General features: G+C 55.8%; 9 protein-coding genes across 9 annotated transcripts; 5 read left to right on the forward strand and 4 right to left on the reverse strand.

The window, feature by feature from the left end:
- Positions 1-9: 9 nt before the first annotated feature.
- On the reverse strand, positions 10-1,677 carry HPODL_01923 (Uric acid-xanthine permease; the record flags this gene model as incomplete). The annotated part of the gene is made up of 1 exon (XM_014078454.1): positions 10-1,677. One exon carries the CDS (start codon positions 1,675-1,677, stop codon positions 10-12), a length of 1,668 nt encoding a protein of 555 aa, XP_013933929.1.
- Positions 1,678-2,046: 369 nt separating this feature from the next.
- Positions 2,047-3,672, reverse strand: HPODL_01924 (Mitochondrial lysine-tRNA synthetase; the record flags this gene model as incomplete). Its single annotated transcript, XM_014078455.1, has 1 exon — positions 2,047-3,672. One exon carries the CDS (start codon positions 3,670-3,672, stop codon positions 2,047-2,049), a length of 1,626 nt encoding a protein of 541 aa, XP_013933930.1.
- Positions 3,673-3,738: 66 nt separating this feature from the next.
- Positions 3,739-4,887, forward strand: HPODL_01925 (37S ribosomal protein MRP4, mitochondrial; the record flags this gene model as incomplete). The annotated part of the gene is made up of 1 exon (XM_014078456.1): positions 3,739-4,887. One exon carries the CDS (start codon positions 3,739-3,741, stop codon positions 4,885-4,887), a length of 1,149 nt encoding a protein of 382 aa, XP_013933931.1.
- Positions 4,888-4,927: 40 nt separating this feature from the next.
- On the reverse strand, positions 4,928-6,124 carry HPODL_01926 (Sphingosine N-acyltransferase LAC1; the record flags this gene model as incomplete). The annotated part of the gene is made up of 1 exon (XM_014078457.1): positions 4,928-6,124. One exon carries the CDS (start codon positions 6,122-6,124, stop codon positions 4,928-4,930), a length of 1,197 nt encoding a protein of 398 aa, XP_013933932.1.
- Positions 6,125-6,291: 167 nt separating this feature from the next.
- HPODL_01927 (Alpha-1,2-mannosyltransferase, responsible for addition of the first alpha-1,2-linked mannose) lies at positions 6,292-8,160 on the forward strand (the record flags this gene model as incomplete). Its single annotated transcript, XM_014078458.1, has 1 exon — positions 6,292-8,160. The coding sequence occupies one exon, from the start codon at positions 6,292-6,294 to the stop codon at positions 8,158-8,160; it is 1,869 nt and encodes a 622-aa protein (XP_013933933.1).
- Positions 8,161-8,216: 56 nt separating this feature from the next.
- On the forward strand, positions 8,217-10,124 carry HPODL_01928 (Outward-rectifier potassium channel TOK1; the record flags this gene model as incomplete). Its single annotated transcript, XM_014078459.1, has 1 exon — positions 8,217-10,124. The coding sequence occupies one exon, from the start codon at positions 8,217-8,219 to the stop codon at positions 10,122-10,124; it is 1,908 nt and encodes a 635-aa protein (XP_013933934.1).
- Positions 10,125-10,558: 434 nt separating this feature from the next.
- On the reverse strand, positions 10,559-11,443 carry HPODL_01929 (uncharacterized protein; the record flags this gene model as incomplete). The annotated part of the gene is made up of 1 exon (XM_014078460.1): positions 10,559-11,443. The coding sequence occupies one exon, from the start codon at positions 11,441-11,443 to the stop codon at positions 10,559-10,561; it is 885 nt and encodes a 294-aa protein (XP_013933935.1).
- A 549-nt stretch (positions 11,444-11,992) lies between these two features.
- HPODL_01930 (uncharacterized protein) lies at positions 11,993-14,524 on the forward strand (the record flags this gene model as incomplete). Its single annotated transcript, XM_014078461.1, has 1 exon — positions 11,993-14,524. One exon carries the CDS (start codon positions 11,993-11,995, stop codon positions 14,522-14,524), a length of 2,532 nt encoding a protein of 843 aa, XP_013933936.1.
- A 159-nt stretch (positions 14,525-14,683) lies between these two features.
- On the forward strand, positions 14,684-15,187 carry HPODL_01931 (histone H3; the record flags this gene model as incomplete). The annotated part of the gene is made up of 1 exon (XM_014078462.1): positions 14,684-15,187. The coding sequence occupies one exon, from the start codon at positions 14,684-14,686 to the stop codon at positions 15,185-15,187; it is 504 nt and encodes a 167-aa protein (XP_013933937.1).
- Positions 15,188-15,205: the final 18 nt, after the last annotated feature.

Below are 15,205 nucleotides of genomic sequence, written 5' to 3' on the forward strand. Positions count from 1 at the left end.
GTATTATATCTATTTAACTGCCTTCTTCTCCTGGGACGAGCCTTCCTCGACACGGCCGTAGTCGTTTTCGATCACGTGCTCCTCGATGAGCTCGGACGCGGCATCGAGGTTGTCTGGCTCCTGCGGCAAAAAGAGGTTGAGGATGACGCCGATGAAGCCGGTGACGGCGAAACCGGTCTCCATGACGAGAACAATGGCGTCGAAGAAGCCGGAGAGCGAGGTATTGTCGCCGTCGTACGTGAAGACGTTGTTGAACCAGTCGGCGAGCAGCGTGGCGCCGAAGCCGAACATGAGCGAGCACGTGAGCACAAAGCGGTCTCTTCTGGTGAAGGGCGTGGTGGCGATGATCTTGAGGCCGGAGACGGCCACGGACGTGAACAGGAACGTGGTCATGCCGCCGAGAACGGCTTTAGGAATGGCGACGAGCGCGGCGGCGAATTTCGAGAAAACGCCCATCACAACGAGGAAAAAGCAGCACCAGTACCCAACGGTTCTGGAGGCGCACTTGGTGATGGAGATAACACCGTTGTTCTGCGCAAAGGTCGACATCGGCGTCATGGTCATGAGCGCGGCGATGATGCCGTTGACTCCGTCGGCCAGCACACCTCCCTGGATGCGTGATTCGTAGTAAGGGCCCTCGATGTCGGTGCGGGACACGTCGCACGTGGCGGTGATGTCGCCGATGGCCTCCATCATGAGCACGATGTAGCACGCAAGGAAGGGCAGCACGGCAGGGCCGTACACGGACAGTTTAAACGTGTGCACCCACATGAAGGTGACTGCCGGGGCGGCGTCGATCGAGTCGTGCGAAAAGTAGCCGCAAGCGGCGGCGACTATGCATCCAACCAGCAGACCGACAATCACGGCGCAGGACTTCATGATGGGGGACCCCCACTTCTCGCACAGGATGATCGTCAGATACACCAGGAACCCGAGCCCGAGGAACTGCGCAGACCCCCAGTTGTAGCCCTTGGCACAGCTGTTGGTGGCGTCCATGCAGCCAGAGCCACCCACAAAGTCCTCAAATCCGGACTGGATCAGCGACACACCAATGAGCAGCACCACAGGCCCCGTCACGATGGCGGGGAAAATGCGCTGCAGCAACGCTGGAGGCAGGAACGAGAGCAGCACTTCAAGCAAACCGCACACGGCCGCCGTGCCGAGAATGGCACCGTATCCGTCAGGACATGGCAACTGCGTGCCGTCGCTGTCCACGGGACAAACGCCCGCGCTATACATGATTGGAAAAGCTTTGCTGACAATGCTAATGGTGGCGAACGACGTGCCCACAACGGACACCAGCCCGGTGCCAATGTAGTAGGGAGTGTACGGGATCTTGAAACGGGTGATCTGGATCGCAGACAGCAGACCAGAAATGATGAGCGAGCACGACACCAGATATTGCTGGTGATCAGCACTCAGGTTGGCGAGAGCGCCAATGATGATTGGCGGTGAGGCGACACCGGCCAGCATCGACAGGGCGTGCTGGAGGCCGAGCAAAAAGCCCAGCACGACGGGGATCTCGTCGTCAAGACCAAAGAAAGGCTGGACTTTCTCGGAGCCCTTCATAAATGGCAAACGTGGGGTGAACAGATAGGCATAATCGTAATCTCCAAGTAGTCCTTCCTTGGTGGAGAACTTGTGCACAATGCGACGGGCAACTCGAGACACAGACATGCTTGGATCAAAACGAGAGCTGATTCTAGTTAATATATACATAGTTCCAAGGGTGCACTCGATGCTGATAACAGCCTGCACGCGTGCGCATTATCGCAAAAGTGGGTGAAAAAATTGCTAGTAGACAGGATTCGATTTTTTTGAAATGGCCGGGCTTATTGTGCGCGGAGGGCCGTGATTGGCGTGTGCTGCAGCTAATCTATGCTGGCTCTGCGGCCCGCTATTGTGTTTTTCGTTAACCTGCCTTTTCGGGATTCCCCGAGCAGCCTGTTGCCGTGCGCCGGTGCGAGGCGGAACACTGCTATCTTGTGAGTGCTTACGTCAGCCTACGGCAGACGCCGCGTGCAGGCGTTTACCGCGCACCGCCAATTACTGCTTCAAGACATCTGGGAGCTTGCCAAAGGGCAGCACCTGGTCGATACGCTCGCACCCGGTGAAGAACATCACTGCGCGCTCGATCCCCATCCCCCACCCCGTTGTCGGTGGTAGCCCCCACTCCATGGCCTCCACGTATGCCGAGTCCGGCAGAATGGCGTCTGTGTCGTTGTGTTGGGTGCGTGCGCTGAGCTGCTGTGCAAACTTGGCCGCCTGTTTGAACGGGTTATTTTCCTCCTCGTACGCGTTGATGATTTCTGTGCCATCGATGTACAGCTCGAATCTGTTGGAGACACTAAAATTATTTCTGGTTGCAGATTTCGCTAGTGGAGACAGCACCTCTGGCAGGTTGTAAAGGAACGTTGGTTCCTTTCTGCACAGCGGCTCTAAATACACCGAGATGAGTTCGTCCAGCAGTTTCTGGGGCGACCTCACCTTTGGCAATGGCACCCCCAGCTCCTGGAAATACTGCACCAACGCCTCGCTGGTGAAGTCTGGTAACGGTCTGCCGGTTTCGAGAGGCAGCTGCTGCAGGCAATCAATTTTTTTAAACTCGCCGCCGTTACGTGACAGGCTCTGCTGCAGCCAGCTGCACCGTTCTCGGCAAATTGCGAGCGTGCTCAGCTCGGCTATCAGTCTCTGGAACAGCTTTTCGGTAAACTCCATTGTTTGTGCCAGACTCGTGAACGTTGCGTAAAACTCGCACGAGGTGAACTCTGGGTTATGTGTCGCGTCGACGCCCTCATTACGAAACACCGGGCCGATCTCGTATACTTTGTCGAAGCCAGAAATGACCAGTTTTTTCAGCCAGAGCTCGGGAGCCACCCGCATGCTGAGCTGCACCGGCTCGTCTCTATTGTTTTTGACGTGGACGCTAGTCGTGGTGAACGGCGTGGCGTTGGCGCCGGAGTTGCCCGAGCCCAGGATCGGCGTCGCAAACTCCATGAACCCGTGGTCTTCCAAAAATCGCCGCAGCGTCGATACCAGCCGTGCGCGCGCCACCATCACCTCGCGCGACCGCCCGTTCGCGAGGTAGTCGATCACGCGGTTGCTATACACCTTGCCCGGGTCCCTGAAAGCGGGCGGGACCGGATGCAGCGCCGGCGCCGCGAGCCGCAGCCGCTCGCTCGCTTTCAGCGACAGCTCGCCCGTGTTGGTGGTTCCTGGATGGCCCGTGCACGAGACGTAGTCGCCTGGCTTGAACTGGCCGTGCCAGTCGGCAAACTCGCCGTTGGTGAGCCCCATCATCTTGTGGTTCGCCACCACCTGCACTTTCTGGCCGTCCTGGACCAGATCGAGAAACATGCTGCCCTTTCCAGCGCGGCGAATGCTGGCGATCTTGCCGTTCAAAATGAACTTGGCGTCGTCAATGACACGCAGCTCCGGCCGGGCGTCGAACACGGGGCGGAACCGGCTCACGAAGCTGGCCACACGTTCCACGGCCCCGTCACCAGCAACCAGGTCCCCGTAGACGGGGTAGAACCGAGCGTCCTGCTCGGCAGTGGGGAGACCTGCGATGTGCGACTTGCGAAATGCAAAGTCGGACTCGGCGGTGATCTCCGGCTTGGTTGCAAGTCCGCGCGCCAGCATCCGTGCGACTCTCGTGTAGCGCACTAGCATCTTAGCCAATTTTCAATATTTATTTTTTCCGTGTATGGATGCTTTTTCTTCAAAATTTTCACCAACATGAGTGTGCACTTCCGGCGTCTTCTGACCACCACAGTGGCAAGACGCAACACGGCCGTCAAGAGCGCGGTCGCCGTTGAAGCTGGCGAGAACGCCGCCGACCAGCTTGGCCCGAATGTCATCAAGGACCTCAAGCACATGTCTAGAGCAGAGTTCGAAGAGCTGCTCAACTCGACGCCGTTGCCGACGCTCAACAGAGACGAGCTGGCAGTGCGCAAGTTCAGAGAGCTGTTCAAGGCGTTTCTGGGGCGCACACAGCATGACGAGTTTGCGTCGTCGCGGTCAATGATCGCCGAGTATCCGAACCTCGTGCCCACACCGCAGCGCGACCCGTACTCGGAGCCAGAGCTCGTGGTGCGCAAGAAGTACCACGACAAGGTGCTGGGGGAGCTGGGCGCAGAAATTAAGGGCGTCTACCGGCCGCACGAGCTGATCACCAACCCGCCGTCGGCCAACCAGGTCACCGTCCAGAAACTGCTGGCCGCGGGCGCCCACTTGGGCCATTTCACGAAACTCTGGAAGCACTCGACACAGCCATACATCTATGGGGTCTACAACGACCTGCACATCATCGATCTGGAGCAGACGGTGACCCATCTGAGACGGGCGGCCAAGGTGGTGGAAGGTGTGGTTGAAAACGGAGGCACGGTGCTATTTCTCGGGCTGAGAGAGGGCCAGCTGCGGTCTGTGCGGGCGGCGGCGCAGCGGTGCAACGGGGTGTACGTTGCCAGCAAATGGGTGCCGGGCACGATCACCAACAGTCTGCAGAACGCTAAACCGCGCGTGGAGGTGGACATGGCGGACCTTCGGTCGGGCAGAGGCCTGACGGACTTCGAGTCGCGCTGCGTGCTGAAGCCGGACCTGGTGGTGACGCTGAGCGCGCGGGACAGCCGGACGGCGCTGGGCGAGGCCGCGCAGTCGCGGATTCCAAGCGTCGGCATCGTGGACACCGACTGCGACCCGGCGCTGGTCACATACGCAATTCCGGCCAACGACGACTCTATTAGGGCTACAAACTTGATATGTGGGGTGTTGGCAAAGGCTGCGGAGCGCGGCTACCGCACGAGACTCGACCGCGTGCGCAGGTACAAGGAAAAGCACGGTGCCAGCGCTGCGCAGCCCATGTCGCAGATTAGCTTTGAGGCCTGAGTGCCATGTATATAGGAAGGCCTTTGTGAATATGATGTAGCTAGTTGTCCTTCTTGTCGTCGGACTCGGACTCGGACTCGGACCGCTCGTCCTCTGCTACGTTCAGAAACACGTACCGGTACATGATTCTCAGGATGAGAATCAGCCAGTACAGATTGACGAGCTGCAGCGCAAAGATCAGCACAAACACGATCGGCTGCGAGATCCAGCACTTGTACTGCTGCGTGGCGAAGTTGAGAGTGAACGGCCCGACGGTGCGGAATTCGGTGAGCACCGACCACAGAATCCGAAAGTTGAGCCAGTGTCTAAGGTAGACCCAGACGCCCACAAACAGGAAGAAAAACGGGCCCACGAGCACTGAGTCCAGGTAGTTGAGTGTCTTGGACGTGGCCAGGAAGAAGTCGGAAATGTCCATCGTGATGTACACGGCAATTCCCATCCAGGTGAAGTTGAACCTGTACGACAGGCCAATTAGTAGCATCGTGACGACATGGTGGAACACCAGCTCCTTGAAGTCCTTGCGGGGCTTTTCGAGCTGCAAAATGAGAACCACGCTCTGTTGTGCCCAAAATGCCGCCTGTGCCAGATAGTAGAACTTGAACAGATAAAAATTGGCCAGATGCGGGTAGTTCTCGTAGAACGCCCGGGTGTTGAAGTACCACATCGGCGTCTGTTTCATCACGTACAGCCCCAGCGGGCCGCTCACGCCGTAGTAGCACATCGAGTACGTCTGCTCCGTAAACCGTCTGATCTTGGACTCCCTACGGATGCCAAAATGCAGCGCAAGCGGCCGCAGTACGATCTGCATGAGAAACTCTCTGTAGAACGTGAAAAAGACCATCATGTACCCGACAAACGCAAAGTCTTTCCACCCCTTCTCATACAGCGGCGGGTTTGTGCCCGGAACCCCGTAGGACATGGTCATAAACATGTGCAGAGGGTTTGACGGAGTGTAGTTGTTGGAAAACCAGTAGGCCAGCTGCGTGGCGACCAAAAACACCAGCGGCGGCAGCCACGGGTGTCTGTAGCTCAGGATCTTGACAGAGACCCAGATTTTGTCTAGAACGGCAAGATCGTCGCTGGAGTCTGTGGCTTTGTTCAGCTGTTGTTTATGCAGCTGGGCCGTCGTCTTGACGTCCTTGTCAGAGTGCATGGTGCGCAGGGACGGCACCGAGTTGTCTCCGAGATTGATCTTGCCCACAGAAGAATGCCGACGTCTACGTGTAGGGACTTCCATAAGCAAAGAATAAGGGAAATCTCAAATATCGCGAACGTATTTTCCGCGGCAAGGCGGGTGCACGGGTGCGGAAACAAAGTTGACAAATTCGGAAGAATAAAGAACTGATTATGGGGTCCTTTGTTCGGCGTCTGCGACGGCGCGGGTTTTTCAGGGCGGTGGCGGCTATGGTTCTGACGTTGGTTGCCTGGTCGTTGCTGCCCCGCCGGAGTCGCCGAGGACTCAGTTATTACGAGCAACAGCTCCAGTCTTCCAGCTTGAGCCGGCCTTTTTCCGGGCTGCGGGCCGGCGAGGCGGGTCTGGACGGACTTTTGGAGTACGAACAGAGCCTGAGTGAGCTGCGCAACTCTCAAGGGCCGCAACCGGTGCGCTACGTGGGGGTCGCCAAAACAGACACAGAAATCCTGCGCAACACGCAGTTCCAGAAACATTTCAAGGACATCTGGGCCACAATTCTCGCCAACAAGCCCAGGGCCGGGTTCGAGCTCGCACCGGGCATGGCTGCCGGCTCGGGCATGCCGCTTGACGTGCTGGTAAAACGCGAATACGGCGCGTACAAGGCGGTCAATGTCGCCATGCACGACACCGTGGGCGTCCCGCTGCTCAGCGAGGAGTACCTGCTGAACTGTCTCAAGGTGCCGCCCGAAATGGTGGCTGATTTGGCCGCATCACACAAGAATGTGGTCAGAGACCTGCCCGCGTCATATCCGGACGGCCTCTACGAGGGCAGAGGCATTGTATTTATTGGCGGCGGAAAATTCTCGTGGCTGTCGCTGCTCGGGATTGAGAACTTGCGCGCCACGGGCTCGAAGTTGCCCGTCGAACTAATCTTCCCCACGGAAGCCGAGTACGAAGAAATGCTCTGCGAAAAAGTGCTGCCCGACCTCAACGCCAAGTGCGTGCTGCTCACAGAGCGCGTGCCCGAGTTTCGCAAACACAAATACACAATCAGAGGCTACCAGTACAAAAGCCTGGCGCTGCTGGTGTCCTCTTTTGAACAGGTGCTGTTTTTGGACTCAGATAACGTGCCGGTAGCCAACCCGGACGCGATTTTCGTGTCCGAGCCGTTTACGTCGCACGGGATGGTCACGTGGCCCGACTTCTGGCGCCGCGTCACACATCCAACCTACTACAAACTCGTCGACCGCGAGCTCGGCAACGAACAGGTGCGCAACAACATCGACGATGTGACGCCAAACAGATACTATGCACGTGACCCTGGTCACGCGTTCTCGAGCGTGCCGTTGCACGACCGCGCTGGGGCACTCCCTGACCCCTCGAGCGAGTCGGGCCAGATCGCCGTGGACAAGCGCACGCACCTCCGCGCGCTGCTGTTGGCGCTATATTACAACTACTACGGACCACAGCAGTACTATCCGTTGTTCTCGCAGGGCGGGGCTGGCGAGGGCGACAAGGAGACCTTTGTGGCCGCAGCGCAGCATTTTGGACTGCCCTTCTACCATGTGCGCAAGGCTGTTGATGTGATTGGCTACTGGCAACTCCAGCCCGAGGAGCACTACACGGGAGTCGGCATGATTCAGTACGATCCGGTGGTGGACTACAAATTGGTAGCAGCGTACAAAGACTGGTTTTCAGCTCGCGAAAAGGAGCACGAGCGACGTCAAGCGTCGTTTGTCGGTCGCTTGCGCGACTGGTGGGCCGGAGAAGTGGTGTACGACCCTGCCCGAACGTTCACTGGCTGGTTCAACAAGACGAACAGCCGGCCGATGTTTGTGCACTCGAACTTCCCGAAACTGGACCCGGTGAGTCTGCGCAAGGACGACTTCCTGTTTGTGACGAACGGTGGCGCGCGCAAACGGGTTCGCATGTACAGCGACCAGTCTGGGCTGGACTTTGACTATGAGTTGCGCCAATGGCAGTTCATCAAGAAACACTTCTGCGACAAGGCCATCGATCTCAACTATCTGCGTGTTGCCGGCGTGACGTCGCTGGACTACTGCGACTTCATTGAGCAAGAACTGGAGTTTCTTGAAAATTCCCAGCACCTGATTAATATCCGCAACGCTACCACTTAGCGAAAAATAATTATTTAATTTTTTTAAAACATGCTAATTTATAGTATCCCGGACGAATGAGCGGAGACCAGGGTACACAGGAATCGCTCCAGGAGGACGGGTTTGTCGACTCGGTTTTCCGCTCGCTGACGGAACGCACCATGGAGGAGCCCGCTCCTATCGAGCGCATGACTTCCCGGATACAACAGTACTACGACAGCCTGCTTAACAACGCCGACTGGAACGTGGCAAACCTGGAAGTGCGGCCTGGACACCCGACGTTTGTGGTCTGGTTCGTGCTTTCGTCGTATTTCCCGCTGATTTGCGGCTGTCTCGGCCCGCTATCGAACCTGCTTTCTGTGGCAGCCGTGATTTGCAATTGGAAGGAGGACAAGGCCACGGGCAAGCCCGCAGGTGCAGACGAAAGCTGGTGCTACACGGTGAACACGATCTCCATGGTGTGCGGGGTGGCGGCGAATATTTGCCTGCTGCTGAACTACCGCAGAAAAATGAACTACCACTATGCCCAAATAGTATCCATCGCAGGCTGGTTTGTGGCCAGCATCATGCTCATGCTCCTGGTAGCCATCTACCATGTGGAATTTCTTCGCCACGAGCATTATGTGAGGTATTCCTATTCTTACGGGTTCTGGTTTGCGGTGTTCACGGTGCTGCTACATTTTGCCAACTTTGTGCTGCTCAGTCTCAACATACTCGGCGTGCTGCTGAAAAAGTACCCGCCGGTGTTCAACATTGACGGCGTGCAGAATACGCTCATCTTGCAGAGCATGTTCTTTGTGACCTGGGTGATGTGGGGGGCCGGCATGTTCACGGCGCTGCTGCACGTGTCGTACGGCGAGGCCCTGTACTTTTCGATAACCACAATTCTCACCATCGGTCTCGGTGACTTTGTTCCGCAAACCAGCGGTGCACAGACACTCACTCTGCTTTGGTGTATTGTCGGGCTGGTCGCGTTCGGGCTCATTATCTCGACCATCAGGGAACTGGTCATGTTCTCGTCTGCCTCCACGTTCTACTGGCACCATCTACAGATGTTCCGCAGCCTCGAGCTGAAAAATGCGCCGCCAAACCTCTCGAAGCAGGAGAGTTTCAACCGCATGAAAAATGCCAGTAGAAAAGCAATGCGATATGAACGCGTCTTGAGCACGATAGCAATCCTCACCACTTGGACGGCGTTCTGGCTCCTGGGCTCTTTGCTGTTCACCGTGTACGAAGGCTGGGCGTACCATCTCAGCTGCTACTTTGCATTCCTGTGCTTTGTCACGATCGGATACGGCGTTCCAGCCCCGACCACGAGCGGCGGCCGGTCATTTTTCTGTGTGTGGGCAATTGCAGCAATCCCAGTTATGACCATCCTAGTTATGAACATTGGAGATTTCATTTTCAGCTCGCTCGAGACAATACAGAACCTTAGTATGCTGCGCAAAACAAACGTGTCGCACTTGGACGACTCAGACCCCCACGAGGCGATCCTCCACCACCTGCTGGACCTGAAAAAAGCTTCCAACATCGACATTTTCACCACAAAAGAGTACCTTTCTGCCTCCTCATTCGCTACCGAGCTGGCAAGTTATAATGACCCCAGTTATCATCATCCCGAGCACAGCGAACTAGCTGCTCTGCGCAAACATGCAAACATCGCCACGCATGAATCACTAAAGCCTCGTTTCCGCAAGCAAAACGATCCGCTGCTCTCCAAAATGAGCCAGCTACAGCAAATAATCATCGAATTGCGCAAATCCACCCTTTTGTCCAACATAAAGCCCGACTTCAAGTACTCATTCCAGGACTGGAGCCAGTTCCTCTCTCTGACCGACCTGGACACGGGCTCCGAGTTCTGGCTGAGCGAAAAGTCGCCGTTTGGGTTCCCCAATGACGAACCTCTCTACTTCACGTACCATTTTCTCCATGCCCTGGACCGCAAATTGCACGAGCTGGCGTTGCAATATGACCAAATGAACTAATACTTTGCTTCGGCTAAAATGTATACTCACCAAATACTGAGATTAATAGAATGATTAAATGATAGTACTGGTTTAATAATGGTAAGGAGCTAGTTGTTAGTGAAGTTGAAATCAATACATGTACCTAGGGATGAATGGCGATGTTATCAATACAATGGGCTTGATAGAAAACTACCATGTGAGAATCAAGGGAGAATCAAAGGATAAACCAATGGAACAAGGCGTTCTGCGAGTTAGTAGAGGCATGTCCTGCGTATGCTAAAGTATTAGATTATAAAGTATATGTTGCCCGCATGAAATTAATGCGATCGCGCGTTCTAGCAAAGATGACGTGAAGCAGACGGTCGGGGTCTGCAATGACGAATTGAAACAGCAATGGGGTTGGATATGCAAAGATGCGGGTGCGACGGCGAACAGGAATATGCAAAGGTCAATTATCTCTTGCGGCGGGTCTTGCTCGTGCTGCGTTTTCTCGAGTCGCCGTTCTTGTTCTGGTGCATTCTGCCAACATGGATCTTCATGTGGTCGGACCTGGTGAACTTGCGGTGGCAGAACTCACAAACGTACCGCTCGAGATGAAGATGGACACAGTTGATGTGACGTGACAAAAGAGCACGGTTTTTGAACTGCTTGCCGCAGTTCTCCACCTCGCATACAAGCTTGCCGCCCGGCTGGGTGAGCGGACGATGAGGCAGCTTGACAGGGATCTTGAGCGTGATTCTGGACTTGGAGTGGAGTGCCGACACCGAGTCGTCGTCACTGGCGTCCAGATACTCTGTTTTGGCCTCCACCGGCGAAGTGTCCATGGCAGGCGAGCCATTGAGCGAGATAGGTGAGCCGCGGTAGGAGATGGGTGTCTCCGGTGTGGACTCTGTAAGGAAGTCGTCCGGGAAAGCAGAGTAAGACGTGTCGAATCGGCCAAGACCAACTGGTGAAGAAGGCAATAGGTTGGGATAGACAGGCTGATAGATGGACGCTAGCGAGAAGTTGTTTGTGTGGCTGGAGCCACTGAGATCGACTTTTGACGGGTCGATGGTGAGCTCCGGCATGTCCTCGTCGTCCGGAGCAGATCTCTGCTGCGATGTTTCAGGTGTGTTTGACAACCTTGAACACTCGAAATCAATATCGACGTCGTATTCGACGTCGGAGTAGTTGAGGTCGTCGTACTGGATCTCGTGCAAGAAGTCGCCCGCGTTGAAATCGATCTCCTTCAGATCCGACACGAGCGATTCTTTTCTTTGTTCAACGATTTCTAGGTCTGAGTATCCGAAAGCGGATACTAGCTCCATCAAAGGAGTGGGAGTGTCTCTGGAATCCATGCCCTATGCTCTTCTTACCGCGTGGAATGCCTGAGTTTCCAGTCAGGTGTGTCCATGAAAACAACAAGAAGCTATGTTTTGTGACCGGATCGGGCATTTGCCATGCTTTATATAATTTTCTTATCAGATTTGTCAGGCTACACGCATCGACATAAGTGCTTGCGGCGTGGTGGCGCAGTAAGTGACACATTATCACTCTGCGTGGCCCGTTACCCGGCCATAGCGCCTGTGTGCACTTTGTTTGACCTTCCCGAAACATGCAGTCCACTTTTCCTAAAGGGGCAACTACAGCGGCGACTACGCCACAGGCCCAGTGCAGCCCCAGTGCAGGCCTCCATCCACACAACATCATCACCCATGGTCCACAAGCAGTACCTGCCCGCCCCAGCAGCACACTAACGTACCCATCTCTTGCCCGTACACCCGCTCTTGTACTATCTCGCTCTTCCTGCCCGGCTCCGCTTCCCTACTAGCCTCAGTCTGCACCGCCACAGCCCCTCTAAAAGAGCAACCACGCAAATTTCATCTCTCCCCGATAACCTTTGTTCAATGCTGTCGTATCAGGACAGTGCCCCCTCCATCACGAGTAAATCCACTCGCCAGAGCGTCTACCAGACCAACGGACAGCCGCTCAGCGAGGAGGCTATCTACAGAGCCAAATTGAAGTACGGAATCTACAACAACCCGGCCAAGGTCAATCTTGGTGTTGACCCTTCAGCTTCAGACACCGCCGCGCTGCTGGCCTCCTCTTCTGATCTGTCTGTCCACCCTTACAAGAGAGAATTGTCCGCAGAGGCTGCCACTGCCGCCCTAATTGCAAAGACAGACTCTGCGCCAAGGGCATGGAAGCGCAACAACTTTGCACCGGAAGCGGAATACGCCGCCATCAGTGCCAAGTCCCAGAAGTACCCGTTCTACGAAGAGGACGTGGACGGCGGCGACGCCGAGCTGTCGCAGGACGCGGCGTCGTCTGTGCTGCGCAAGCCTGCGTCCGCCACCGCCAAATCGGCCCTTCAGGACGTGTACGACTTTGACGACGTGCGCTCCGGCCGCACCACCATGAGCAACCTGCACGCCTCCTCAACCCCGGGTACCACCGTGCGCGGCGCTTATGAGGCCGGCAAGGTGATTGACATCGGCCGCATCCTCAATAAGGCCACCGACTCGGCCACCAAGACCATGAACTCCAGAGTCAACCCAGACCAGGACTTCCGCTCCGGTCTCACTACGGCCAAGGCGTACACCAGCGCAAACGGCGCGGTCGACATTTCCAAGATCACGTACTCGGCTAAGGAGAGCGCGCTCAAGAGCATGTCGTCCAGACTCAACCCGAGCAGGGACGGACTGTACGGCATTCCAACGGCGAGCGACAATTTAAACAACGAGAAGTTTGCGTCGGTTGGTGCTCTGGCGTCGCTCAATTTCGACCCGAGACAGGACTACGCGGCGGCCGAACGGGCGACGCTGGCGCGCAACTCGCTCATTGACAACCGTGTGCTCATCAAGGCCATCAGCAACGCCAATGCCACGCTCGACAAAATCGACAACAAGGCTGTGCAGGACAATATGTTCGGCAACCGGGAGTGGAACCTCAAGGCCCTGCAAGTTGCGCAGGCGAACTTTGAGAAGCGCAAGAGCGACACGGGCGGCAAAATCGATGTTGGCGGTGGACTTTTGCTGAGCGTTGACGAGATCAACCGCATGGCGTCGTCGGTGGTGAGTCCGATCCTGTCTGATTTGGACGACAAGGTGGAGCAGCAGCGTCTGGCGAACTTGGCAGCGCAGCAGCGCAAAGCAGAGCTGAAACGGGCGCAGGCAGAGTTCTTTGCTGCTCAGAAACAGGCCAAGCTCGATGCCAAGCAGAAACGCGAGGCTGAAAAAACCTCGCGTCGTCAGAAGCTCCAGGAAGAAAAGGACAAGCTGAAAGAGCAGCAGGCACAGATGAAGGCCGAGCAGCAGGCCGCTCTGGACGCCAAGGAGCAGCAGTTCCGCGAGCAGATCGAGCAGGAGGAGAAGAGCAAGCAGGAGGTGGACGCCGAGCGGAACGAGAAGCTGGCGGAGCTCCAGAAGGTGAAGGATGCCAAAGACGCCGAGAGACAGGCCGAGCTGGATGCAATCCAGGCCGAGAAAGACCAAGAGGTGGCTCCGCTTGTGGAGGAGAGCGAGAAGGAGACTGCTGTGTGGAACGAGCTCAAGGCGAAGCGCGAGGAGGCCGACGCGTTTTTGGCAGAGCACAAGGGCCGCTACGAGACTGCTAGTGCGAAGTTGGAGTCGACTTTGAAGAAACTGGAGAAGATCACCGCCAAGATCGCCGAGGCTGAGGCTGCGCTTGCGGCCGCGTCGAGCGAGTCTGAGAAAGTGACCTCTGAGAGCGACCAGGTGCACGAGCAGGCCGAGAAGGAATACGAGCAGAAAAAACGAGAGTACGACGAGTTTTTGGAAACAAGATCGAAACTCACAGGCCAGAAAGACGAACTTGAGGCCCAGAGAAAGGGTCTTGTTGCTGAGTTGAAGGATCTCAAAACGTCTCAGAAGGAGCAGGAGAAGAATATCAACTCGAGTCTGCCGGAGCATCTGCAAAGGGAAATCAGCAGCGACGTTTCCGACGAGGAGACGATCGACCACTCCAAATTCGAGCTCGACGACGCGTCGATACCTGAGCCACCGGCAGTGGAGGTGGAGGAGCCAAAGAAGGAAGCAGTCGACTACGGGTTCACTGAGGATGATGAGCCGAAGCTGGTGAAGCCTACGGAGGAGCAGCCAGAGAAGCCAGAGGAGCCAGAGGAGCCAGAGGAGCCGGAGAAGCCGTTGGCGGATGTGGCTGCCAGCCAGCCAGCTACAGTCGAAAAATCTGCTGCTGTGGATGAAAAACCATCTAAGAAGGGCAAGGAGGGTCTGGGAAAACGGTTCCTCAAGTTTATGACCCAAGAACCACCAAAGCCGAAGAAGAAGGTGAAGGCCTCTCCTAAGGCAGTTTCTAAGACCGCTCCGAAGGCGAAGGAGACCAAGAAAGAGACCACGGAGGAGGCGGGAGATGCATTCTCAAACTTCTCTCAGGGCTCAGAGGTTGCCGAGAGATAGGACTGTTCATTTCCTGTGCATTTGTATTATGTAGCTGAAAACACATTTAAGGATTTTATTAATTTTTTCAAATATTTTTTTGAGACCAGCCACTGCACTTAATTATTTCCAAAGGGGTAATCAAAAAATTGTCCTGATAAAGTTTAGGGCATTGTTTCAATGGCCAGGTTAAATAAGCACAAGCCGGTGTCGACAACGCCAAAGACGCCCAAGATGGGCTCCAGCACAAGCTTTAAGAATTCGCCAGCCAGTATCAAGAAAACACCGTCAAAAAGCTCTGACACGCCAAAGGTAAAGGCGGGCTCGACGTTGAGCTCTGGGCTCGCGAGAAACCAGCCAGGCGACCCGACAGAAATCAAAACGCAGAAAAAAAGATTCAAGCCCGGAACTGTGGCCTTGCGCGAGATCAGAAGGTTCCAGAAGTCCACAGAGCTGCTTATCAGGAAACTCCCCTTTGCCAGACTCGTCAGAGAAATCGTCCAGGACGAGTTCGGAACAAGCACCTACAGATGGCAGTCGGTCGCAGTGCTGGCGTTGCAGGAAGCCGTCGAGGCGTATCTTGTGCATCTTTTTGAGGATACCAACCTGTGCGCGCTCCACGCGAAGCGAGTCACCATCATGCAGAAAGACATCCATCTTGCCAGGAGATTGCGGGGGGATTGAGTCCTATTAGTGTATGTA

Source organism: Ogataea parapolymorpha, chromosome VI (genome assembly GCF_000187245.1).
Source record: "Ogataea parapolymorpha DL-1 chromosome VI, whole genome shotgun sequence".
In the NCBI taxonomy this organism is placed as follows: domain Eukaryota; kingdom Fungi; phylum Ascomycota; class Pichiomycetes; order Pichiales; family Pichiaceae; genus Ogataea; species Ogataea parapolymorpha.